Genomic DNA, 26901 nt, shown 5'->3' on the forward strand with positions numbered 1-26901 from the left:
TATGTTCAATTAATACGATGAAATGTCTAAGTGCGAAACACTGTAAAGAAGAAAGTTTGAGAAAGTCAATCCCTCTCTCTAAACATTCAACAATTAATCTGGAAGAATCTATCTATCCTATACCAATCAGGATACTTTTTTGCAGTGATTGACAGAAAATCTAGAAAATACCACTGAAATTGATGAAGAAGGTGAGGGGATGGGTGAAAAGGTGAAGAAAAATAAGAGGTACAGATTTCCAGTTAAAAAATAAATAAGTTACAGAAATGTATTGTACAGAACAAAGAATATAGTCAGTAATATTGTAATAACTTGGCTTGGTGACAGATGGTTCCTAGACAGTGTGGTGATCACATCGTAAGGTATATATATATAAATGTAAAATCACTTTATTATACACCTGAAACTAATACACTATTTAATGCCAACTATACTTTAATAAAAAATTTTTTAAATGAGAGGGAAAAGTCCAGACTCAAGGTTAACTCACTTCTCAGAAAGGCTCTAAGAATTTGCATCATCTCACTTTTAAATCAATCCAGAAAGTACGTATGCCCACATCTATGATTGCTTGGCTCTGGTGGGGTTGTGTGCCTAACCTTGAATCAACTTCTGTGCCCAAGATGTGTACAGCTTTAGTTGCCCAAGCCTGAGTCAGATACCACCCCTGGAATCTATGAGGGAAGAAGCAAATTCCACCAGAAATGTGGCCTGGGAGTGGAGAAATAGCGGACTCTCTCCTCCCAAATATGTTATAGGGAGTAGGGGAAATGAATACAAGATGACCAAGAGCAAAAAAGTCCATGACAAACAGAAAGTAAAAATGACTAAAAATATATCTGATGTGCAAAGGTCAAATGAAAGAAAAATCGCAGAGAGGTTAATAATTTGGGCTCTGTAACCAGAATGCATATATTCAAAACCTTACTCTATCACATTCCAGTTGTGTGAACTTAGGCAAGTTACTTAACCTCATTGGGCTTTAATGTCTTCATTGCTACAAATAGAGATGGTAATAATACCTACTCATTGTCAGATGGTAATAGTACCTACTCATTGTCATTTTGTGATTAAATGAAACAAAACTCATAAAGTGCTTAGAACAGTCCTGGCACATGGTAACCACTCAATCAATGTTAACTGTCATTATTATTATTATTATTATTATTATTATTATTATTAGATATAAGAGGCAAAGATGATAAGTATTATAAAATATCAGAGGAAGTAGAGAACACTCATAAAGGGAGGAGTAAATTGTGAACCTCCCCTAAACCTAAGTGAGAAGTGGGTAATTGTGATGGACAGAATGGGAAGGAGATAGCATTCTGAGTGGAAACAGCTCATGCCCAAGTGTAATGGTGAGAAAGCAAAAGTCACAGTAGACCAACCAATTTGACTGGAATCAAGAGAAAAACTATAACAAGGTCTTAAGGTCTCAACTGCCAGGATTTTTTCAAAAATGCTGAGCATGGGTAAATCTGTCAGGTCGTATTTCTCCTAAAACGCAATTGAAAAAAATTTTCTATTTTTTTCCAGCTTGGAAATATAGGTCCTTTATTGTGAAACAATTATAAATTTTTTGTTTATTCAAGTCGTTCACTAAAAACAATTTTATATGAAGGCATCCTCATGTGATTTTTATTACATATACATAAAATTACCCTATTAAAAAACAGATTGTAACAACTGACCCTTTTGAACTCAAGAACAGCAATCTGTCTTGCCAATACAGATGTGTTGATCTAATAGGGATTATTGTTTTAATTTCAAAAGCTTCTTACTCTATTGATAGCTCTCATCTCCTCTAGACCTGATAACCCCTTTCTCAGTCTTTCCTTGGAGATTTTATAAAGGCAATGCTGTTAAGATTTCTAAGTTATGAAAATTCATAAATAACACAAAAAATCGTATCCTTTATATTGACATTTCATATTTTATATCCATCCCTAGAAAGAATTTGGCAACATTTTCTAGAAGGCAAGAATTCTGCACCAATTCGGATAATTATCTTTTTTAACAAGTAATCAAAATCTTCTAACCAATCAAAGTGGCACGATTAAGTAGTTTTATAATAGTCATTTATGTAGAGTAACACTGGAATTTTACTTGGGTAAAAAATACAAGGAAAATTCTCATCCTATTATGCCTTGGTAATCAGTATGCTGAATATTCATAAACAACAATGCATTTTAAAATACGGTGCTTTTTAAAGACATGCCTACTGTATTGTAGGCATCATTCTAGGAGCTAAAAAACAAAGACATAGACTTGTTTTACACATAATTTAATATTTTGGGGGTACAGAGTTCTTATTCTTTCCTCCCAGGAGGTTCTTGCATTAGAAGATCCAAAAAGCTTCTTAAAACAGTAAGCAAGCCTCAAGAGAACACGGAGATGGTGGGTAAGGGGAGACACTTAACTCGACTCACCGACAAATTGGTTCCCATGCAAATTGGGATATTTGATCTTTATCTATTGTAGCTGTCAATGCCAGATTTCCATACAGTTTATGGATTAACTATTATGTTCAGTAGTTCCAATAATACCATGATGGCTTATAACAAGAATATGATTTTTGGTTTATGTTCTACCATACTGTCCAAATATTTTTCTTCTGAAACTGTTTTCTCTTTTTAGAAGCCTTCCCCTTACTTTTCTCATCATCTTCCATTTCTATTCAGAAATAGCCACATCACTTTCTCAAAACACTTTTCTACAGCTCTGTTTTACTACAAAAAGCAATGTATTCTAGTTACTTGTCTGTGTCACATCCCAGCAGACAGTGGTTTATGCAAAGGCAAGAATTTTCCTTTTTCACCCATGTCCCTAGATGTTTGATGACTCTGCTGAGTAGATGAGTTCAGTAATGACTTTAAGGGTAGCATTTCGGCTAAATCTTAAGCTTTTAAACAGTACATCTACAGAATTGTGCTTTCTGACTTTATGAAACACCATTAAACCTCCAAATAATTTTTTTTACTAACAGTCAAGTTTGATATTCACTTCAGATGGCTCTGCCCTTTCCCTCAGTAATTTACATAAAAATGGAAGTTCACTGGTATTTTGAGTGAGCTTTCTTCTTTGAATTACAGGAAAACCCCAGTGTTTCTAGCAGTAGTTGCAGATGGGTCCTCTGAGAAAGACAGAACATTAGCGGATTGAAAAGGGTTGGAAACCACTGAGCTCAGGTTATGTAAGACTCAAAAGACAATCAAGCGTGCCAAATCTAAGAGATGTTGGAAGATACGCATTTGGCTAGTATTGAGTTTTAATCTTATTGTCACATTCTAATTCCACTAGAGAATTGTTCTTTGGTGTTATTTCTAGTTTTGACACTGTTGCTCGCACTACTGATTTTTGCTTGTTAGCATCACAGGAATTTACATTAAGGCAATATACCTTGCTCCTTGAAAACAGATTTAATTCTTGGTTTTCATTGTAAGAGAAAGCAAATTTGTGTGCGTATGTCGGAGCGGGGAGAGATTGAGTTGAGTCTTCTAGGAAGCCAATTTAAGCAAATTGCACACAAGCAGATCATTAGGGTGTGCCCTTGGGGTTAACATCTGTTGGGGAAGGAACATAACAGGATTGGGCAGAGAGAAAAGTAGAGTTGTGCTAGAGTCTCAACAAAGGTCTCAGCTAATTTCTACTGAGTTCTAGAGCTGAGTATCCTTCAAAATTATCCGAACTTAGAGGAGAAGACTGGGCCTTCATCCCCACTTTCACCCCACCATCGAGCAGTCACTGGATGAAGGTTGCCTGGGAAGTGATGTCACCTTAGATAGGTCTTCTTTTCAGCTCAAGTAATTCCTGTAGGGGGGTCATAGCTCAAGGTTGTCAACCAGCAACAACCTCAGGAAGCTGGGAGCCATTCAATCCTGAATCAGGTATCACAGCACAGTGTTCATGTCAATAGCACAAAAAGTATATGTGTCATTTTAAATATTCCTACGGCAGTAGGAAAGATCACTGAGAGCCAGCAAATTGATAACTCAAATCTCCCACCTTTTCTCATCTATAAGACAGACTTAATAGTGCTGTTACTCTACATAGAGATACTTAAAATTATTTGGTTTCTTTTTGTTTGCTTTGGTTTGGTTTTTATCAGTTATAACTGAACCTTTGAAGAAAAAGGTGTCTTTCACTGTCCACGAATTAAAGACTCTCATATCTTTCATATAAAGAAGTGATACATATTTGTTAGGTACATAGTGTCTTTTCTCCTGAAACTACTTTTCTGTCTCAGTTATTAAAAAACTAAAACTAAAAGAAATCGTTTATACTTTGCCCAACACAATGCTTAGAAGTAAAGACTCTCCTTTGGAAATAGTGTGAGACTAATTTCTACCCAAAGTTGGAAGACATCTAAAAAACAGGGGAGTGTGTGATTTTAGCAGTTGGCATAGTACTTTGAGGTTCGCTGATAACTTGTCTTTCTAAGATATCCTTCAGATGTGATACTTGTAACCCAAAGGTAGAATCAAAATTTCCTGTTGAAATGTAAATAGAAAGCTTCACAACTCATGGTCATGCAGAAAATTTGCACAGCAAGTGAGGCTTAAAATCCAAAGTGCTTGAAATCTTGGGCTTCTTGAAGAAACAACAGCAATGCATAGGGAATCTCTTTATGTATGGGCTGTTATGAACTGAATGTTTGTATTCCCCACAAATTCACATAATGAGCTCTAACTCCTAATATGATGGTATTGGAGGGAGAGGGGCTCTTTGGGAGCTAATTAGGTTTAGATGAGATCCTGAGGGTGAAGTCCCCATAATGGGAACAGTGCCCTTATAAGAGGAAGAGACCAGAATTCTCGCATCTCCCTGCCCTGCATTGAAGGCCAAAGAGAGAGGTAGCCATGTGCAAGCCAGGAAGAGAGCTCTCACCAGAACCTGGTCATGCTGGCACATTGATCTCAGATTTTCCAGGCTCCAAAACTGTGAGGAATAAGTTTTTGTTGTTTACGCCACCCAGTCTATGGTATTTTGTTATAGCAGCCCCAAGCAGACTGAAACAGGGCTCACTGGTAGTTTTGAAAAATATTTGGATTCTTTGAGCATTTGAATACGGCTGCAGTGAAATTAAATTTAATCCGACATTCTAGGTTTCACCCAAATATAAACATTGTAATGGAATCAGCAAGTTCTATTTTGTTGAATTGACAGATCTTGAAATATCCTTCTCCCCAAAGGCCACTGGTTAGACTTCAATCAGGCAAAGGGGCTACTCAGGGCTTAGGTCAAGTATGGGAGAAGATGCCCACTTAAGGCTCTTATATACAGATTAGTTTGAGGTTACTGGTATGAGGCCATACAAATTCTAATTATCATTTGTAAAAACTTGCGAGAAAATTCCTTGTTTCATGTCTTAAGGAAGTCTATCAGCTTTATAGGTTTATATGATCAGCCTTCTAATACTGCAGAAGCAATTTTTTTTTTTTTTGGTGGATCCAAGAAACACTTAGGAAGTGGCCCTTTTCTTAATAACTGAAAGAGAAAGATGATCTGTAATATTTAATCCTCAAAAATGACATCATGTCTCCTGATAGACAAACTAAATCAAATGAGTATATTGTTTCTTCACGTTATTGGTAAGAAAGATGCGGGCAACAATTTTGGCTCTGAGGCTCCCGCTGCAATGATCATTCCATGAATGATCTGCCTCTGTGCCAGACGTGATATTGATTATTCTTTAAAATGAAGTGTTTCCTTCAGCTTCTAATTCATACCTGGGATGGAACCTTAGACACTCACTAGCTGTAGGACCTTGGAGTAAGCTTATGAAGTCAATCTCCATTATGCCTTCGGGCACACAGTAAGTTAGACATTGACTCTTTCCTTGCAGGGAACTCCTGGTTCTATTAAGACGGCTCAAACGTTTTCCCTACTTAGTCTTCTTCAGTTAAGACGACTTTTGAATATTATTCTTCCCTTTTGAGTCATATGTTGTTTCTCCTAATATCAAGAGCCATCTCATCAATCTAAGTGCCTGACAAAGAGTGAAGGAAAGTACTATTTATTTTATTTTTTTGTTTTTCTTAATATTTTAGAAAATTCCTTACTACTTGTTAAAAAATTAGGGCAGGTTTGGATGAGTGCTGACTGAATTGAAGGCTGATTAATAAGTTCTAAAGGCATCTGGTGCAATTAATTAGAAATGCATATTCTTATTTAAAAAAATAAATCAAAGTTATTCATGCATGTAGTGTAAATAGTCCAAAACTTTTTGGAAAACCAGAAGTTTCTAAATTCTCTCAACCCATTTTTCAGCACCAGAAACAAAACTATCCAAGACTTTTGGTCATTTTTTTTTTTTTAAATAATCACTTTCTTATAATATATTCTTGCCACTTTCTTGATTTCCCAGTTCTAGGCATTACTGACTTGTTTTTCACCATAACTGATGAGAATTTAGTTTACTTTTATATCTCATCCCTCACCCACACACATTCTCCTTCCATTTCCAGTGTGGTTATATAGTTACTTTGGTAAGATCAGTATCAATGTTAACAGTATTGTGACAGCTGAGCCATTTGGTGTACAATAAATGTATTTTTTGAATTTTCTACATTCATTTTTTGTTTTCTTTGGAGTTAATAATTAGATTTTTTTGCTTTGTTTTTCATATATGTGTTACTATTAAAAATCCAAAATCTTAGCCAATCGTGTAAATTTTCCCTTAATAGGTTTTAAGGGATCTAGTGGAAGGAATATCAACCAGTCTTGAAAGCTTCTCCCAGAGCCTTCTCCCTGCTCTTAATCTGTGCAGGTTGGCTTGCTGAACCTACTGCATGGCTCTCATCTTGATCTGACTGCTGATCATCATCTTGAAGGTATATACTCTGTCAAATTATATTATCATTTCTTGAATCTCATGTCTTCATTTTTCTTGGTTTACTGCCTCATTTTGGTGTATCATGCCTTTGGTAGATTCCTAAGAAAAGGTGATTGGGAGGAAAGTAAATTTTTAGAGACCTTTCATGTCTGGAAATATATTTTTTTACCCTTGAATTTATTGGCATTAGGTGCTAGGCCGGAAGTTATATTTATTCAGAATTTAAAAAAAAATTATTGCTGTAAATTCACTTAACATTAGATCTACCTTCTTAATAGATTTTAAGTATACAATACAGTATTATCTATAAGCACAATGTTGTATAATAGATCTCTAAAATATATTCATCTTGCATAATTGAAATTTTATATCTATTGATTATGTTTTATATCTCTACTTCCCTCTCCTCCTAGTCCCTGACAACCACTGTTTTATTCTTTGCTTCTATTATTATGACTATTTTAGATACCTCATGTGAGTGGAATCATGCAGTATTTGTCCTTCTATCACTATCTTATTTTACTTAGCATAACGTCCTCAAGGTTCATCTCTGTTGTTGCCTATTACAGGATTTCCTTCTTTTTGAAGGCTGAATAATATTCAATTGTATGTATATACTGCGTTTTTGTAATTCATTCATCTACCGATGGACATTTAAGTTGTTTCTATATATTGATTATTATGAATAGTGTGGCAGTGAACCTGAGAGTGCTCATTTCTTTCAGATTCTGATTTCAATTCTTTTGGCTAAATATCCAGAGGTGAAAATGCTGAATCATATGGTAGTTTTATTTTTAATTTTTTGAGGAACCTCCATACTCTTCTCTATATAAGCTGTCCTATTTTCAGATTCTCGCTAACAGCGTACAAAGATTCCAATTTTTAAGGTATTGCTGTAGTGTTTTCTAGCTTCCAGTATTCATCTTGAGAAGTCCAAACTTATTCTAGTTTCTGATCTTCTGTATGTCACTTTTTTTTTCCTTTATAGAAGCCAAAAGAATCATCTTTTTGTTTGCAGCATCATGAAATTTCATAGTGTGGAAATTCGCGACCTTCAGTTATAGGAACTTGTATTAATTTATTGATGGTTTCCTCTCTTCCAACCAGTTTCATTCTCTCTCTCTCTCTCTCTCTCTCTCTCTCTCTCTCATTTTGATATGCTTTTAAATTCAATTGTTTAACTTCCTAGATCTGTGCTGTTTAATATGACAGCTGTTAGACTCATGTGGATTCTCACATTTGCATTTAAATTAATTGAAATTAAATAGATTTTTTAAATTCAGTATCTCAGTCCCACTAGCCACATTTTAGGTGTTTGATGGCCACATGTAGAGAATGGATACTGTATCGGTGCAAATATAAAATATTTTCATCATCACAGAAAATTCTAGGACAGTGCAGTCCTAGATGGTCTTCTAATTGTTATATCACTTTATACTATTTTCCACATCTTTGTCAGTTTACTCTTATTTTTGGAAGATTTCTCAACTTAATCTTCCAATCTTCATACTGATATTAAAAATAATACCATCATTATTTTTAATTTGCAAAGGGTTTTTTTTGATAGTTTATATGTTTCTTCTTTTTCCCATAGCATCCTATATTTATTTCATGTACTTAATATCTATTCTTACCTTTTAGAGATAATAAATATTAAGCTTTGCTATTCCTAAAGAGTTTCTTCTTGCTCAAGTTTTTTTTTTTCTTTCTTCCCAGTAGAAATCTGGGCAGATTTTGGTATCTGCTCATATTTAAGAGTGGAACATGATGAATCTAAATAGAAGGTCTAAGTACAGGTGTAAGATGTATCAATTTGCTCTGCGTTGTAAGGTGATATGGATGGGACATTTCCATAAGCAACATTATCATATTCAGAATTTTCCTCCTGCACTGTCCAGATTGTTAGGAAAGGATTCTACTGAAACTTTATTAGAGGAGTATAGATTTGACTACTAGCATTCTAGGAGTCAGGTAAAAAGGAGGGCTGGGGTCTCAATTCTTGGGATATAAACATTTATTTCCTCTTTTTTAAGGACTGCATTTGTATCCCCAAAACTGCTGAGGTTTCTTTAGTACAGAGACCCTGTAATTCATCCTCACAAAAGGGTAGGTCTCAAGTGTATTGGACAGTGTGCTGTGCCCTCCAAATTCTCCTTTACAACCAAAGGATCTATTTCCCCAGCTGTTGGGAGTGCCCTTAGTTGAAGAGGGTCACCTTGCCTGTGATTATGCACTGTTTGTGGGGACAGCATGCCTATGATGATTGGTCAGTGTGTGTCCAGGCCCCAACCCAACCCAGGACAATTATAAAAGATCGTCTCACCTGGGAGGCCTTTTAATGACTATATCAGAACCCAAAGTCTTTTGCTCAATCCTGCTTTCTTTCTGACGCAGATGTTGATCGCATTAATACTTGCATTTCAGGGAACGTGATAGTTCAAGAAGGCAAGTCGCACATATTAAGGGAAGAAATCTGGATCTAGCTGCTTCTTAAAAATACTTTCAAGTTATCTTGCTGTTTTTAGCTTTACCATCATTGTCACTTTCAGAGGTATCTATTCCTGAGCTTTTGGAAGTTTCAACAGTGGAAAAGCACATTGTTTCTTAGCTTTTCTCATTGCCGGTTAGGATTTAGGTATCTCATACTCATTAAGTCAGTTCAACAATTTTGTTGCTACTATATTTTCTTATATCTTTGACCTGTGGGTTTATGTCTTTAAAAATCTCTTTGCTGCTGTTTTAGTGATATTTTGGAAACATATGCATTTAATTTTTCAGTTTCTTAATGTAGACTTCTTTCTACATCTAGAACTTCTGATATATTTATTTGAAGGCCATATTGTACAGTAAATAGAAATATTCATTATTAAAGCTTTTTGGTTGCACTAATCCAGGAAAGAAGAGAGAGTAAGAAAGAGATTACATATCTTGAAATTTGATATCTTTCTAAGGAAGTAAGTGATGGGAAACTATCAGTATGAAAGTAGTTATTACAGGTTTTGCAATTACAAGATGATATAAATGACAGTATAGATTGAAAAATAGACATTATCTCAAAGATCATAATGGCTTATGACTTGAATGACAGTCATAATTATTTTTAAACTCATCCTGATGGGGTAGAATATGTAAAATGCCAGCATTAAAAGCTATCCTTTCACTAAACTCAGTAGTGATGAGATATAATATGCATTAGTATGAACCATTCTAGACTTGAAAGAGTAGATGAACTTAGAGAGGGCTTAAAGGAAAATGGCAAATATGATTAAGGGATGGAGATAAGGAGAACCTAAGTAGTAAGCAGAATAAAACACGGTTTATTCAGAAGGGAAGAATTATATGGTTTTCTAATGGCCCTAAAGCATATAAAGTAATACTTATTCATTTTCACATTTTTTAGTGTTTTTCTAAGAAAATTTAATGAGATAATTGGTGGGTAAAAGTCTTTTTTTGAGTGGGCCATTCAATGTTAGTTTTCTTCCTTCTTAAAGGATCCAAGCATAAGAAAATAGTCTTTGATTTCAACATGAAAGAATAAAGTTTTACATAAGAATTCCTAGAAGTGAGGTTTATTGTAGAATGAATTTATCACTTTAAAAAAGTTGACATTTACATTGAAAAAGGAATGTGTGGAAATAGATCAATGGATGTATGATAGATGGTTTTCCTTGCAAAATAATCCTAGAAATGATATAGTTCCTTATTTCTTTGTTTTTTTCTGTATTTTCCTTTTTTTCCCCCCAAATTTTTATAAATGACCAGGTAATTTTTACAATGGACACAAACTGACACTACTTGTATTTCAGTTACAACATAGTATTGTGGATATATTCCTTTTTACTGTGATGAAGAGGCCTTATACTGTAGAGCTTATAGGATATCAAACTGAAGCTAAACAAGGCTTGGGTTCAAGTCCTGGCCTTCCCACTTAATAGCTTTGTGACCTTGGGCATGTTACTTAATTTTTGAAAACAATAATGATAATATTATCTGCATCACAGAGCTGTTGAGAGGATTAAATTAATTAAATGTTTTGTTGAGAATTTTTGCATCCATAGGCATACGTTGGAGATATTGCAGGTTTGGTTAGAGACCACCACGATAAAATGAATGTGTCAATAAAGCAAGCCGCATGATTTTTTTTGTTTCCAAGTATATATAAAAGTTATGTTTATGTGTATGGTAGTCTATTAAGTGTGCAATAGTATTTTGTCTAAAAAATGTACCTAATTTAATTTAAAACTACTCTATTGCTAAAAAGTCTAATCATCATCTTATCTGATCCTTCAGCAAGTTTTAATCTTGGTAGCGAAGAGTTTTGCCTCAGTGTTGATGGCTGCTGACTGATCAAGGTAGTTGCTGAAGGTTGGCCGTGATAATTTCTTAAAATTAGACAACAATGAAGTTTGCTGCTTCAATTGACCCTTTCACAATTTCTCTGTAGCATGCGATGCTATTTGATAGCATTTTACCCACAGTGGAACTTTTTTTAAAATTGGAGATAGTCCTCTCAAAACCTTCTGCTGCTTTATCAACAAAGTTTATGTAATATTCTAAATCCTTTGTTATCATTTCAACAATCTTCATAGCATCTTCACCAGAAGTAGACGCTATCTCAAGAAACCACTTAAAAATCAGCACTTTTCTAAACAGCTGGCACATAAGCTCTTGGCACCCAATAGTCTGTTCCCTGCCACCCACACACACCAGCAAAGCCATTACGACATTAACCTATATAAAAAGAAAAGCGAAAAGAGAAAACACTCTCCACCACCATCCAATGAAGCACAAACCCATGGTGTCTTGCCAGTCTCAAGCATGCCTCTCTACAAGATGCTGACACCACAGACACAGGTACTTGCAGACCTTTCTGTCCATGGTTTCCAGCCTGTTCCATGTGATGCTACCAACATTCATGACAGTAGCATGATAGCAATAATCTCTGAATTGGGAACAATCCCTAAAATCAACGTCTAGGTGAATTCTGACAGATACAAAGAATTTCACTAAGAATGCATATCCAACCAAAGGGTCAAGTTATATGGCTTTTTAAACTTTCAACCTGATCTTACAAATTTTCTTAACACATATTTGTCTGGTGCTTCAGTTAATTGGTCGTTTAGTTGTAAAAAATCTTTAAATGTTAAATTCACCCAAAAAGGGTTAAAAACATGTCTCCATTTTCAGAGTAATAAACCTAAAAATATATTTTTTAAACAAAAATCAGACTAGTAAGGAATTAGTTGAATAAAGTTTTGTCCAATGATCATAAGCTACTGAATAAGAGAACCGATTTAGTCCACAGGTATATTTCAATTGGCTGAAGAATATTTAAAAATTTTCTGTAAAACATAATGACTTGGTGAAGCATTATGCTTCAAGTCCTCACCATGGTCTATCACAGCGATTTGCTTATCACATTATCCCATGGTCTCTAAAGGCAGCTTAGTTTATGGCTTATACTATTTGCCTTTAGAAGATTCTAAGAGAGAATGATAACAGTGAATATGTAAACATACACACATACGCACACACAGACACAGAATATTTTTCCAATGTAGGTAATACAATAAAATACAGATGTGATTAAAATTCTTCAATCACTTTAAGCATCTATCTAGGCTCTTCAGTCCCAATTTCATCATGTATTTGACAAAGAGTTGGTATAGATCTTCTCAAGGCAGAAATCTATATCCTCAGAAAAAGCATCAATTTTTACAATAGTTTATTTTGTCAGGACACTGTTTTTTATTAGAATTTTTGCATGTATTTTTTTCACTATGCAAATAAAAAACTCAGGCAGACTATTTCAGCAGATGAAAGGAACATTATTACTAAGTTCTACACTAAAAATTAAAATACTCAAAGTACATAAAAATGATGTTAGTTTTAATTAATATCTGATCAGTGGCTTAATGTCTGTCCTCTTGGAAAATATTTTTATTTTATTTTAACAAAAAAATTCAATTATTTTAAATATATGAATAAATTGAAATTCTCAGAAACTGAAAGACAAACCCAAGAGTCAACAAGAACAAAAAATTAACTAAGAAAAGAGATTCTATTTGAAGTGAAAGGGCCATTCGATATCGGCAGTAAGAACACATTTTGAGAGGAGGTTGTCTTTGGTAAATATTTGTCAAGTTGTCTTTGACTTAAATCAGCAGAAGACAACTAAACAATATATTCATCAGAATGTGCACCTGAGCCATGCCTCTTTGATAATTATGATCTCAATATTGTTGGTTTCTAACTCTGAATAGTCAAATTTTCTAAATCAGATATCATGCATGCATTCATTTATTCATCCATTCATCAATCAAATATTTATTGAGTATTTTCTAAGTGTTAAACACTCACTCTATATGTGTCGGGTTTATGGTCCTGACAAAAGAGGCAAAGCCTACTTCCTGATGAAGTTTACATCTTAATGGAGTGGGAAACAATTGGGGAGAAGCCCTGGCCCTTTTTCGTTCACTCTTCTTTCTGTGAAGAAATTAGTTCCAAAGGTGTAGCAGGCATCTTACAACCACGAGGTGACAAGTATGAGGATGGAAAATAGGATGTTAAGGACAACAGAAAGGAAAGGCAAAAAGCATCTGAGTGTCCATTGAGTATTGCTGTCACTGTTCCAATGATGGGCTGCTCTTCAAAATTTAAACTTATGCTAGTTAGGTTTTCAGGTTCTTGTAGGCAAATGCAATTCATATCTAATTATTTAGCACAGCTATTATTATTTCTTCTGAAGACATTTAGGAAAAAAGCAGATGCAATATGAACTTTTGTCAGTGTACTTAATAACAGTAACTGGCTGCTGCCCGCCCAAAGTTAGATTGCAAAAAGAACGCCATCGCATTCGAATCCCAATTTGATTTACCACTGAAGATAATGTGAAAAGCTTCATGCATCAATCTCGAAATTCTCAAGACAAATTTGAAGTGCCCACCTTTTATAAATTGTAATTGAAATTCCTCAGTTCTGGGATAACTGATGATGTTGCCACATAATGAATAACAGAGTGTCAACCATCATTTCAAACCAAATCTGGGACACTCTACAAGAAATAAACAAAATAACTGCACTGGGCCCTGTGCCTGGAAAAACAAGGCACATATTATTATACCCAGCTGGTTTAAATAGAAAAAAATAGCAGGATGAATGAACTGCTATGAAAAAAGATTGGAAAATTGAGACACGCAACTGAGCACAGAGAGGAAAGGAACTTTTAAGAGAAGCTAAACATTCTCACATAGGTAAAGGCCCTTTAATAAAATTAATTAATCAGCAGGTTTGTCCTCAGTGTCTATTATGTGCAAGGCACTGTAAGAAACTGAAAGACATATGTAGTATGTCAACTTCAAAGTTATTAGGAGTTAAGGAAGGACCAAATAAGAGGAGTGACGCCTGCGAGAAGGCAAAGAGCGGTCGAAAGTAAGAATGCTAACTATGAACTAACGTGATTCAGATAAACTGATAATAAAGAAAAGTAGTGGGATTTTCATGGTGAATAGGAGTGTCAAAGAAGTTCCAAGTGAGGGAAAGTTTGAGGACCTGGGGGTAGAAAAAAAAAGTGTGAGTTTCATTAACTGAATATGAACAAACCAGCTTACGTTGTCCAGAGATTTCAATAAGATTAGAAGGTGGAATGGTAGTTAGAAAGTGGATTGATTGTCTGAGGCGTTATAAGCTGATTCTGAAGTACTTGGAACGTAAAACTTGAATACACACGCTAAGAGTACAATTATTATTATTATTTCTTTTTAATAAGGATGCAATGTTCCTTGGTTTTTTATTTTATTTTATTTTATTTATTTTTTACTTTTTTTAGGTGAGGCAACCCTTGGTTGACCTCACAGATTGCAAGGACCTTGTTAGTTTACAATCCCTTATTTTTTATTTTTACACCTACAGTACCTGGTCTTCCTAGGTGGTCTCCCATCCAAGAACTAACCAGGCCCAACCCTGCTTAGCTTCTGAGATCAGATGGGGTCGGGCTTGTTCAGGGTGGCGTGGCCATAGACAGAGCATAATTATTTAGAGTTAAAAAAAGGAAGTGCTGCCCTCTTGTTGCCTCTTCATGTGGCCTTTCCTCTGTGTATGAGAGCCCCTGGTGGCTCTCTTAGCGCCTAAATTTCTTTTTTTAAGGACACCAGCCAGACTGGATTAGCACCCACCCTAACAGCCTCATTTTACCTTAGTTATCTCTTTAAAGGCCCTGTCTCCAAATACAGTCACATTCTTGGTACTGTGGGTTAGGGCTCCAACATATAAATTTGAAGGGGACACATTTCAGTTCATAGCAGCCCTCAAAATAGAAACTTGGACTTCATCAAGTTCTCTTTTTTCTTCATCTCTTTATTACATCAGAAAGATGTAATAAAATCTTAAAGATTTAAGCCCTGCCTGCCTATCTAGAGTTGAAGTTCAACTCCCTAACCTTTATAATCCACTTCTGAACAAAGGTCAACTATTTGTTATTCCATCTCCTGAATTTAACATCCCTTCCTTTCAGTTTATCAAACTGCACCTATTTTTCAAGATTTGCGTCACTACTATTTTCCCTGTGAAGTTCTCTTGACTCTGCTCCAATTTTTGATGGCCCCATCCTATCTTTTTCCCTTGTCTAGGAAGAATATGCCATTTTTGCCACTCCACTATCACTGAATTTACTGTGTTGCAAATACTGGACCTATGTCATTCATAAAATCATGAGCAAGAAAAATCTCAATAAAAAGAATGTAAATGTGAGTTTGAGTGTATGAGTATAAATTCTAGCTCTACCATTTTTTACTATGTCAACTTTATCAAGTTACTTAAATTCATCAGTAAATGGGAATAGGAATAATACCTATCTCATAGAGTTATAATGAGAGGTAAATGAAGTAATCTATTAGTATGAAGCAAAGACTCGATAATAGCTAGTTATTTTAATAAATGTATAGAATATAACAATGATCACAACTATCTTTTATTATACGTAGTTGTATGCTCTGTGCTATGTGATTTGCATATATTATCTTATAAACCTTGATAAAACTAATTTGTATATCAGGACCCACAAAATGGAAACTACCCCAGTGGCCCGGCACAAGTCACAAATCTAACCTAAGTCAACCTGCACTTACAGGAATCACCTCTCAAGGAATCTTAATATACACCAATCACAATCTTCCAATTGAGCTTTCACTGACTTATTTTACCCTGAAAAATAGGACTTGCTAGCCTCATAAGGAAATCCTCAACCTCTTAGCCAATGATGCTCTCTTTTTTGTGTTGTTTCTTCTAACTCCCTATAAAACTTGTTTTGCCATAAATCCTTTGGGAACAGTGTTCAACTGCTTGTGAGGCACTGTACTCCCCAATTTATGATTGTTTTCCCTTAAAAGGCGGTCAAACTCATCACTAAATTGTATTCTTTTTCTCATTTGACAGCCTAAAACTGATGTAGACACGTACGATTACCCCATTTTACAGATGAGAAAACAGTCTTCGAGAGGGTAAGCAGCTCGTCTAAGGCCTAATAGTCAAAATGTGGTGGAACCAGGATTTGAGCTGAAGTTTAGATAATCCAAAGCATACTGCTTCCATTTTGACATCTCCAAATGATAATTCAATAATGAAGACAGAGTAGATGCTCAATAAATACTTGTTGAATTACTTAATCCATTATTAATCCACTTTTAAATTATATTAAAATATTTCTTACTGATAGAAAAAGAAACAAACATGGTCTCATATTAAATCCACTCAGTAATGCTAGACATGGATTTAGAAGTTAGTGGTTTACACACTATTTTTAGAATGGAAATAAAATATGTGTCCAAAAAAGGAGGTTATTTTAAAAGGTGGTAAAAAAAAAACAAAACAGATTTCTGATAAAGTCTCAATCTCTCTTTTTCTCTCATACACACACACACACACACACACGCACATGCACATGCATACACACGCACACACCCCAGCTGAAAACCATTGAGTGTACAAATAGTACTTTGTATTCGTGCTAACCTTCCATCAATGCTATTCATTGATGGAAGATCTGCATTGTATCCCATACCTTGTTAGCCTTTTCTATAAAACAGGTTTTTCCTTGTTTCAAATAAAACCCGAAATAATATAGATATTAATAATGTTTTTAAAATAGAAGTATCTCTTAAATAAATCCATGATATGAACCTTGGCAGGAAATTAATTTAATTAACATGAGCCTTATTTCTATAACTTAGGTGAACTTCAGTGATAACATTGGCATAAGATGCACTATGAGGTCAAGTCAGGCTATGTGCTCACTCAGAATTTTCTAGTTCTATGATACAGTACTGCTCCAGTTACACAGTGACATTTTGATGCTTTTAAAACACTTACCTTGAAGTTCTAAAAATATCATACACTAAGGTTTGCCTTTCCTGCAAGACATGCCATCAACTGGTGAATTTTAAAATATTTTCCTCTATTAAGTGCAGGTAAAAAAAAAAAAAAGAAATATACACCTCACTATTTTTTATAATCATTTTATAACCATGTTGGCTTGCAATAGTTATTTTACCTCCATAAAGATATTACATATTTTTGTGGGACATTTATAATAAGGTAGCAACAGAAAAAATATGCTCCTGAGTGTTCATTATATATTAGAAATAATACTTAATTTCATATAAAATAATAATCTTTTGAGGAAAAAGTTATAAAGTTATAAAAAGATTTAGGGACTTGTTATCAAATATTTTGAATTCCTAAATCATATTTTGCATCATGTAATTAACGTTAAAAGTGTTTTATTGGTATTTTTTTCTTTAAACCTTGCAAGAGATAGTCTTTATGTTGTACATGTTCCCTAAACAAAATGGGACAATTACTGGGCATAGTTTAATATATTTATTTAAATATAAATGTAAAACTACTTTTTAAGATAGAACTTGGGGTTAGTATAATTGTTATTGTTTCCACAGACTGTTCAAATTCATGCCCTCTACTTCCAAATGGCAAGTGCGAAATATCATGTGCAAGCAGTTCTGCTAGTGTAACACACCTGGCCTCTCTCTGCTCCTTTATTCAGTTTTTCCCAGGGGAAACAGAGGAATTTAATCTGACTGAGTTCGGAAGGAGGTATTGGCATGTATGGGGTCACCCTTCCCTCTTTAAGGAGCAGCTGCCTTTGGGAAGCACCTGTTTTGCCCTGGTCCTCTCAGCTTTAAGTTATACCTCTGCCTTTACTCCATTATAGCTCTGTTTGTGACTGAGAGGTAACTTTGCCTAAAGGTAGGGCTCGCTCACTTGGTGTCAATATATGTGACATTCTCATTATCAATTTTTATCAGCAATAAAGGTTATACATTTGTCTTTCATCTGCCTTACTCTTACTTTTTTCTGAGTTGGTGCAGAACTTGAGTGGAGAAGAGTGTTTTTAATTGGACTCTTTCGAACCTCAAATGAATAAGTATACTTTATTCCTTTAATCCACTGCAGTCTTCCATGATAGGGATTTCTCTCCTATCTACAAACATGAAGAACATAAGACCAAGATGACAAAATAAACTTTACAAAACCATTAGATAAGATCTTCATGTTCAAAGCAAGTCAGGTTGATTATTGCTCCCTTACAAGCAAAAAAAAAAAAAGTAACCGTATATATTTTGTACTTTTATATTTCTAATTCCACATATATGTGAACGTACATAATACACTCACATATATATATTTAATATAAGAATAATAATTTTATTCAAATAATTCTTACTGTGACACAATAAGAAATATATGTTTGGTCTTGGTCCCTTGGCATACAATTCTATAACCCTTGAAATCTCTGGAGCAATGAGTGTCTTTTATGTGCTAATAAAAGATTGGTGCCTGGGGTTTCCTAGATAGCTTCAGCACGAAAGCTAGTCACCAGAAAGGCAAAGATTAAAGAGTTGGAACTTTCAGCCCTACCCCCTAAACTTCCCAGGAGGGAGAGGGGACTGAAGATTGAGTTAATCACCAATTGCCAAGGATCTAATCGATTGTGCCATATAATGAAACCTCCATAAAAAATGCCTAAACAACAGAGTTTGGAAAGCTTCTGAGTTGGGAAACACCCTGAGAATGTGGCACACACAAAGAGATTATGGCAGCTCCCCATACCTTCCCTTGTACATCTCTTCCCCTTGGCTGTTCCTGAGTTGTAGCCTTTGCAATGATATAAGTAAAGTGTTTCCCTGAGTTCTGTGAGCCATTCTAGCAAATTACAAAATCTGAAAAAGGAGGAGAACCCCCAACTTTGTGGCCAAGTTGGCACCCAACACTTGTGATGGCATCTGAAGTTAAGGCAATCTTGTGGGGGAATAAGCCCTTAAATCTGTGGAGTTTGACAGTTAGGTCAGAACTTCATTAAATTATAAGACACGCAGTTGGTGTCCAGAGAGATGTAGAACTGGTTGCTAATGAAAAACCCCCACACATTTAGTGTCAGAAGTGTTGTGAGTGAATATAGTTCATAACGAACTACTATATTCCTATAATACCAAAAAAAAGTAAAAACAAAAACTTCACACACTGATTTTCATACTTTTTTTTCTCTTATTGGACAGGTATTACACTTACTCCAAGTAACTTTAATTGTAAAACTGCTCTTCCCTTGTCTATGTAAAATATGCCATGGTGTTTAGTCATGCAAATACACAGAAAAACAGTTGTGTATTTGCAAACATTTCAAATAATAGAAGTGGGGGGTGGGGTCCCGAACTCTGAGCAATCTCCATTTCAAGAGATAATATATTTAAAACATTCATACACATTTTTAAAAAGAGTTGGAATAAAAGAGTCCATTCTTAAAAAGACATAGTCCATGTCTTAGACTAGTGGTTACCAGAGGACTATGGAGTAATGGTTACTAGTGGGGTAAGGGAGGAGGGAGGTGTAGACGGGGTAAAAGGGGGGTGTTAGGGGGTAGGGGAAGGAGAAATGGGTAAAGGGGATCAAATATATGGTGGCTGAAGGAAACTGGACTTTGGGTGTTAAGCACACAATAGAATATACAGATGTCAAATGATAATGTACACCTGAAGATTATATAATTGTATTCACCAATGTTACCCTAATAAACTTAAAGAAAAAAAAAAAAGACATAGTTGTTGAACTGCCAAATAGCTGTTTCTAACAAAGAACTTACAACATTGGAAATCCCTACAGTGACAACTGCTTTTTATCTGGTCACTGGGTATCTTCATCCTACTTCTGTTTAAATAGAATAATAGCAGCATTTTTTTCAGTGCTAACTTTTGTCAGCTTATGTAAAATGCAGATTTTCTTAATAAGCTATAAATAGAAAATATAAAGTAAGCAACATAAAGTCTTAGAATCCTTTAAAGATAATTGAAATACTTATTGTCTTAAAACAAATTATTATACTGTTATATATTGTAAGATACAGATACACGTTTCTCTGCAACATTCCACTCTAACAACCACTAAACTTGAGTTCTTAATTTGGTACATAACATAAAATTTTGTACTTCTAAGTTCTTACTGACTGCACTGTAGATGAAACTGAGAGATGTATGTTTAATTACATCATTTTAATATCACTTATCGTTATCGATTCATTTTTTTCCCTAATAAAACGAGATGGTGTGAATCTTTATATTTTGATAAGTTGTTTTCTCATCCTCATTCTATTTGCATACGAATGTGAACTTCTCATTCCTGTCCATCAAGTCTTTATTACAAAGATGAGAATGAAAATTTATGTGAGTCTCTGTGATTTTGGAATAGGTACCAAATACTAACTGCTCACAGTTATGAATATTTATCAGTTGCTGTTATTAAAAAGTTGTTTTTTTCTCTCAGAGTTTTTGGGTAAACAATTTCAAAATGTTACCCCATCTGTCAATGTTTTCTGAATACAGTACAAACCTTCTTTTTTGTCTTCTGGAGTAATCTTCACTTTTGTATCTGTTATATCTTTGAAAGATGCCAGAAAAAGTACCACATCTCCTTTCTCATTCTTTATAGGAACAATATCCAATAGGCACCAAAACGGAGACCCTGTAACAGTAATAAAAACGCAGATCAACCACTGCATTGTATTTTTTCTATGAAAATCTCAAAAATTAGTGGTACAATTAATAAAGTCCTTATTGTTTTCTGCTACCCCACAACTCCCCCCTCAAAAATTTTAAAATGTCACATTTCAGATTCCATAAATGTCTAGCCCATTTGAATATCTCTTCATTCCCAAATGAAATGCTTTCTTTGAAAATAAGGCAGTATTTTAAACAAAAACATTGGCTTGTGCTCAGGCATTTCTGCTAACGTCATTCAAATTGTATTTCTTTGAATTTGTTGACGATGAAACATTCTACTTCATAAAGCATTTCCCCTTTCCACCCCCGGCACATACTGGTTCATAAGTAAACATCTTGCTTAGTACAACTTTGCCAGAGTTTATTTAGTTAATTTAAAAAACAATGATTGTGCACCAGAATGGCTAAAAATAAAAAAAGATGGAAAGTACCAAGTTTGAGGAAGGATGTGCAGTCATTTAAACTTTCCTATATTTCTGGCTGGTAAAAATTAGTATATATACTTTAAAAACTGTTCAGCAGTATTAAGATATAGTCTCACAATACAACATCATACATAAATGTAAATGGACAATGGACAATAATTGACAATAAAATGAATGAATATCACTAACAAAATGTTGAGCAAAAGCAGCCAGACACAATGAGTGGAATGCAGTACGAATACATTTACATTAAGTACAAAGACAGGCAAAACTAATCTATGGTATTGGAAGTCAGATAAGTGGTTATCTTTGGGAGAAGAAGACACAGCTCAGGGGCTTCTGGGATGCTGGTCAACTTTGTTTCATGATCATCATGTTATTTACATAAGAGTGTTCAGTTTTTGAAAACTCATCAAACTCTACACTTTTGCTGTGTGCATTTTTTATTATGTATGTTTTATTTCCAGAACATATTTTTAAAAAGAGATAAAGTTCAATTCTATTTTTTGAGCAAAAGAACTGTAAGAAATATCATCGAAAGACTCCAGTGCAAGCCTAAGGCTTATGTTTTGAAATATTTTTACATATTTTTAAAATATACATTAAAAAATATATAAATATTCCTGCACCAGATTTCCTACTAAAAAACATTCCTGGGCACAAATATTTGAAAAATATGGAAAAGTTGTTGCTTAAAAAGTAAACTGAATAATCTATTTACACATAATTTTCTTTCAGTTTTCTTTTGATGGGAAAAGAAACTTCAATACTGTGAATTTCCATCTTACTTGTGAATTAATCTCAAAGTCAGTTATAACATGCAAACAACAGAGTCAGCAATATCCTTAATATTTTGACTTGTTTTGTATATACTGTATTAGATCTCACAATTTCCAACACAGCTGATGCATTCATCCAGCCCTGGAATGCATCATTTTTTTCTTCAGTTGAGCACCAGATGAAGCAGTTGATTTGTATTTAGGGGGCATCTGACATAAAAATCATATTTCGTGATAGCCACTGCTGTTATGTTGTTTGAAAAGTATGGTCGAATTCAAATGTAATAAATGTGTATATGATGTGTGTCTACTCTATAAAATCTATATAAAATATGTGCCTGTCCCCCACATATCCTTCTTTTCTCCTTTGACTCAGATGTACGGTTTCCTTTCACTCATATTTCTTGATATCTGTGCCACAGCAATTCCATTTCAGCACTTCATCACCAGACTCCAGGAGACCTGGGATCCAACCACAGCTCCAACATTAACCAGCCATCTAACCATAGGAAAGTCAATTAACCTCTCTGAAGCTTGGTTCCCTGAATCATAATATTCTTACATCATTCAGTCCAGGGTGGATATAATAATATCTCCAAAATGCAAGACAATAAATCAATTATATTGCCTATAACTAATGGAGAAACCTCATAAAGAAGCCATATTCTTGGCCAAACACTGCTATCCCCATCACCCCAGAATGGCTCTTACTTCAAATTTTTTCTATGCCTACTACTTCAAGTTGAAAGCCTTTTTTACTAATTCTGTAGCTGTGGTAGGAACAAAAAGAACCATCAAGCAGAGCTATCAATCAGACCCCAGAGACAGTAATAGTGCAGACGTGGAAAATGGTATAAATCTGATATTTTGGTTCACATTTTAAAGCATCTCTCTCCCAATTACCTTGTAAGAGCATCATCCAAATCAGAACAGAGGCTATTAATTTTCTTGAAAATCCATTTTATCTATGCACTCAAACAAGCATCATTATTGTCTCCACAGAGCCTTTGCACAGGTGTACCAATGTCTTTTAGAGAGATGCAAAATCACAAAATGAGGTGAAAGCCAGTAAATAGCTGCCAACACTACAATATTCTCTAATCAGCCCTAGATGCACACCTGTCATTTCACATCATGTTCGGGGAGGGCTGAAAGATCAGTTCGAGATTTGTCTTTTAAGATACAATGAGATGTGAGCTTTGACATTTTATAAATTCAATAAAATGTCATTAATAGGACTGTCTGTAAATTCATGTTTTATAATGATTTGGCATGAACTGGGCTACATTCCCATTGCATGGATGACCAAAAAAAAAAAAAAAAAATTTATTAGGGAAATAGTGTAAGGGACATACCGAGCCTATTTCTTCCTTCCTCTCTTCCTCTGTCCCTTTCAGCATTCCTCTCTCCCTACCTACCTTTCTTCTTTCAACTGCTCCTTCAGATTTATCCAAACCAACTGCTTTAGAAATATGGCTTTGGGTATCTCTAAAGTTGGAAAGCAAGGCATATGACACTTGCTTCTTCTTCCAGAAACAAGATGCTAAAGTCTACCAATAAAAGAAGATAGATGCTAAAGTCTACCAATAAAAGAAGATAGATGCTAAAGTCTACCAATCAAGTTCAAAGCAAGACTTTTCACAGAGTTTGCTCACTTATCCTTCCCTTCCCTTCCCTGCTCTCCTAAATCTCTCTACTAGGCCCTCTGCTCTGGCCCTCTGACAAAACCTTCAACTTTATATGGCTGTAACAATTCAAGGCTATTCCCCAGGGTCTGCCTCTTTCTCTTTTACCCACGAGCACGATGATAGTCATGCAACGTCTTTAGGTTAGCAGTGAGTCAGGCCTGTTACAGTAAGTCTCTCTTAGGGTTAAGGTAGGAGGCACCAAATCCCTCAGCCTCAGATCCACGGATGAGAAAGATTCTTAAAAGCAGGGTTAGAGGGCAGAAATCTTGTGTCAATTTTAACTTCTTTCACATGTAGCAGCCAGTAATTACAATGTGGGTTGGTGAGTGCTAAAACAGATGAGGCTCTGCCAGGATTAAAGTTAATAACACCTTTAATTTCCATGGATAAATATAATTCATGGGAAGAAAACCGAGTTTATTCCCTATATGGTAAAATTTATTTTCAGAATTGCATAAATAATTACATAGAGCTAAAATCTGGTGGAATGCCCCATATCTCCATTTTGGTACTTTCTTTTTCTTCACTGAGAAACAAGGGTACAGGAGAATTTGACTGGCTAATATTTACAACCGTAAAAAGATTTATATGGGTTCCACATACTCTCCAAAAGATTATATTTGGCAATAAGTGGAAACTAATTATAAGATTTCCAGTATAAGTTTATGGTTTAATAACTTAATACAAGTAGGTACAGATATAAAGAAAACTTGGTTGTGAGCTGTTCCCTTCTCTTTAATGACTATGCTGTCATGATGAGATACAAGATGCATTTCTCAATGTAACACAGTAAGTAGCACAGAGTGAGATATAAACACTCAATATGTCCTCATGTTTCTTCTATCAAGCAGGATTTTGATTGGATTTTTAATGAGAAATATATGTGACCTTTTTTCAGGAGCTCCTTACATTAAATTTGATGAATCTACAACGGTTCTCTACAACCGTTGTCTCGGTGCTACTTACTTATGATGTAGTGACAAGTTAGACATTTTTTAGAAATTAGTCTAGGGGATATATATTTGGGTTGGGATGGGAAATGGCTGCAAGTAAGTAAACAAGGTCACTGTTAGCGGAAGCCATATGATGGGACAATTGCATCTGTAGCAGAAAGAGTAGGGCAGCCATGGGAGAGCTAATGAGTCGCCTCAAAACTCTTAGATGCCCCTCATTTTCATCACATTCTCCATTGCCTTCTTCTGGCCTTAATCATCTTTTACCCACTCTTCAAAAGTGTTCTCCCTGTCTCTTGTCTTCCTCCCATGCTGCTTCTAAAGGCTGCGAAAATACAGAATCTTGAAGAAAAACACCCAATGGCTTTTCACTGTTTGCTTAAAGCATTAGCAGAACATCCTAAACTCTATCAGTAGGAGAGGTCTATTTTCAAGAGACTAGAAAGGAAAATAAAAGTGGATTGGGTACTGTAATGTAAAGAGGTGACGTAAAGGAAGTATCATATTGAAAAGGAGGGTCAGGTCCCCTGGAGTACTCAGAGCTGTGTGGGAGACAAGCACCTATAGCTGCCTCACCAGCCCTTCTTGGTGTTTGTCTTATACAAAGGGATGAAAGCATTGATTCTTTGGTGAAATAGTAGGTGAAGGCTTCTGATCTGCAGAGAACACCTCTTCTAAGGACCATACGTCTATCGTGCAGCCCATACATGTTTTAAGTCTTTGCTTAGTCCCAATGAATTTGCCTTGAATGGACACCCCTTCTCCAAAACCCCAGGATACTAGTGAATCAGAGTAAAGGGCACAGGGACCCTGATACCTTTTATAGCAGTGGAGGGCAGAGTGGGGTTGGTGGGAGATGAACTGTACCAGCTGGAGATTTCCCTGAGCTGGGCAGTGGATAAGGACACCTGTCATTTCAATGTTTAATGAAAAATGAAGAGCTCATAAAACAATGTGTTTTAAATTTGTTTCTGTGTAGAAAAAAAAAAAAGACTGGCAGAATACACACAAAATACTAATAGTGGTAGATTGTGGGATTATAGTTGGTTCTTCTCAGAATCCTTCCTTATTTCCAGGGTTTTTCTTCTTCTTCTTTTTTTAAGACTAAGCATGAGGGAATATAGTAGGATTCTGACAACACCAGAGATTTAAAGTAAGATATGTAAGTAGTTTAAGACTGGGCAATAAATGATGAAGTTATATTCCTGGGGAGATCAATTTTTACATATTCTCCATGATTTAAGTTCTAATAGATATTCTATTTTAAAATTTGAGAAAAGTTTTATGTTAAGTTAGGATATCTTAAAAAAAAGACATGGAGAACGAAAGAGAGGAAGGAAGGAAGGAAGGAAGGAAGGAAGGAAGGAAGGAAGGAAGGAAGGAAGGAAGGAAGGAAGGAAGGAAGGAAGGAAGGAAGGAAAGAAGAATGGAAGGAAAGGAAAGGAAAGAAAGGTTAAGTCAAGCAATGTTTAACTGATTTGAAGTTGCCAAGTTTGGTTGTTTGTTTTTTTCTCTTTCCATTTTATTACAAATTCTTTTTGTCCTTAAATAAAATACTTTATTCCTCTCCAAGGAGTATGTGTAGCCACTTCTTAGAAATCTCTAATAATTATGTACAAGAAGAGCTTGGGAATTTGAGATCCAAAGAATATCCCTAAGATGTGCTTAGCCAATAGTTCCAACATCCTTACTCAACAAATCATTTACTGGATTATTGACCAGTAGAGCTATTACTTGCTTTAAGAAAACCAAACTGCTTCTGATGATAAATACAGATAACTCTCACCTACAATGGAAAGGATTTTCCACACATGGTTTAAACACAAATTCAGCTGGGATAGGTTCCGAGGAGGAGTCAGGACATTTGGGTACAGTATAATGAGAAATAGAGATAAAGGAGTCCTGACAAAATAATGCATACAGCAAGTAATAGCTGTCATTTATTAACCTGCTATTATGTGCTAGACACTGTGCCATATGCTTTATACGGATTGTATCTAAACTTCTCATCAATCAACCTGACCAATATTTTACCAAATTAAACCATATTTTATAAATATGGAAATTGAGATACGTTGCATTTTCTGTAGGGTCACATAGCTAATAAGTATCAACGACCAGAATTTAAACACAGTCTGAGTTTGATTTTTTAATT

The 26901-nt window shown here is 35.0% G+C and overlaps 1 protein-coding gene and 1 pseudogene across 1 annotated transcript in view; both read right to left on the reverse strand.

Annotated features, from left to right (window-relative positions):
* The window catches only part of KCNH8 (potassium voltage-gated channel subfamily H member 8), a 306005-nt gene that overhangs the window by 165055 nt on the left and 114049 nt on the right, over positions 1–26901 (reverse strand). The window contains exon 3 of the mRNA XM_039836783.1: positions 20732–20863. Coding sequence (XP_039692717.1) covers positions 20732–20863 — 132 coding nt within the window. The remainder of the gene's footprint in view (positions 1–20731; positions 20864–26901) is intronic.
* LOC120581732 (uncharacterized) lies at positions 14741–14859 on the reverse strand (annotated as a pseudogene).

Source organism: Pteropus medius, unplaced genomic scaffold (genome assembly GCF_902729225.1).
Source record: "Pteropus medius unplaced genomic scaffold, Ma_sr-lr_union100, whole genome shotgun sequence".
NCBI lineage: Eukaryota > Metazoa > Chordata > Mammalia > Chiroptera > Pteropodidae > Pteropus > Pteropus medius.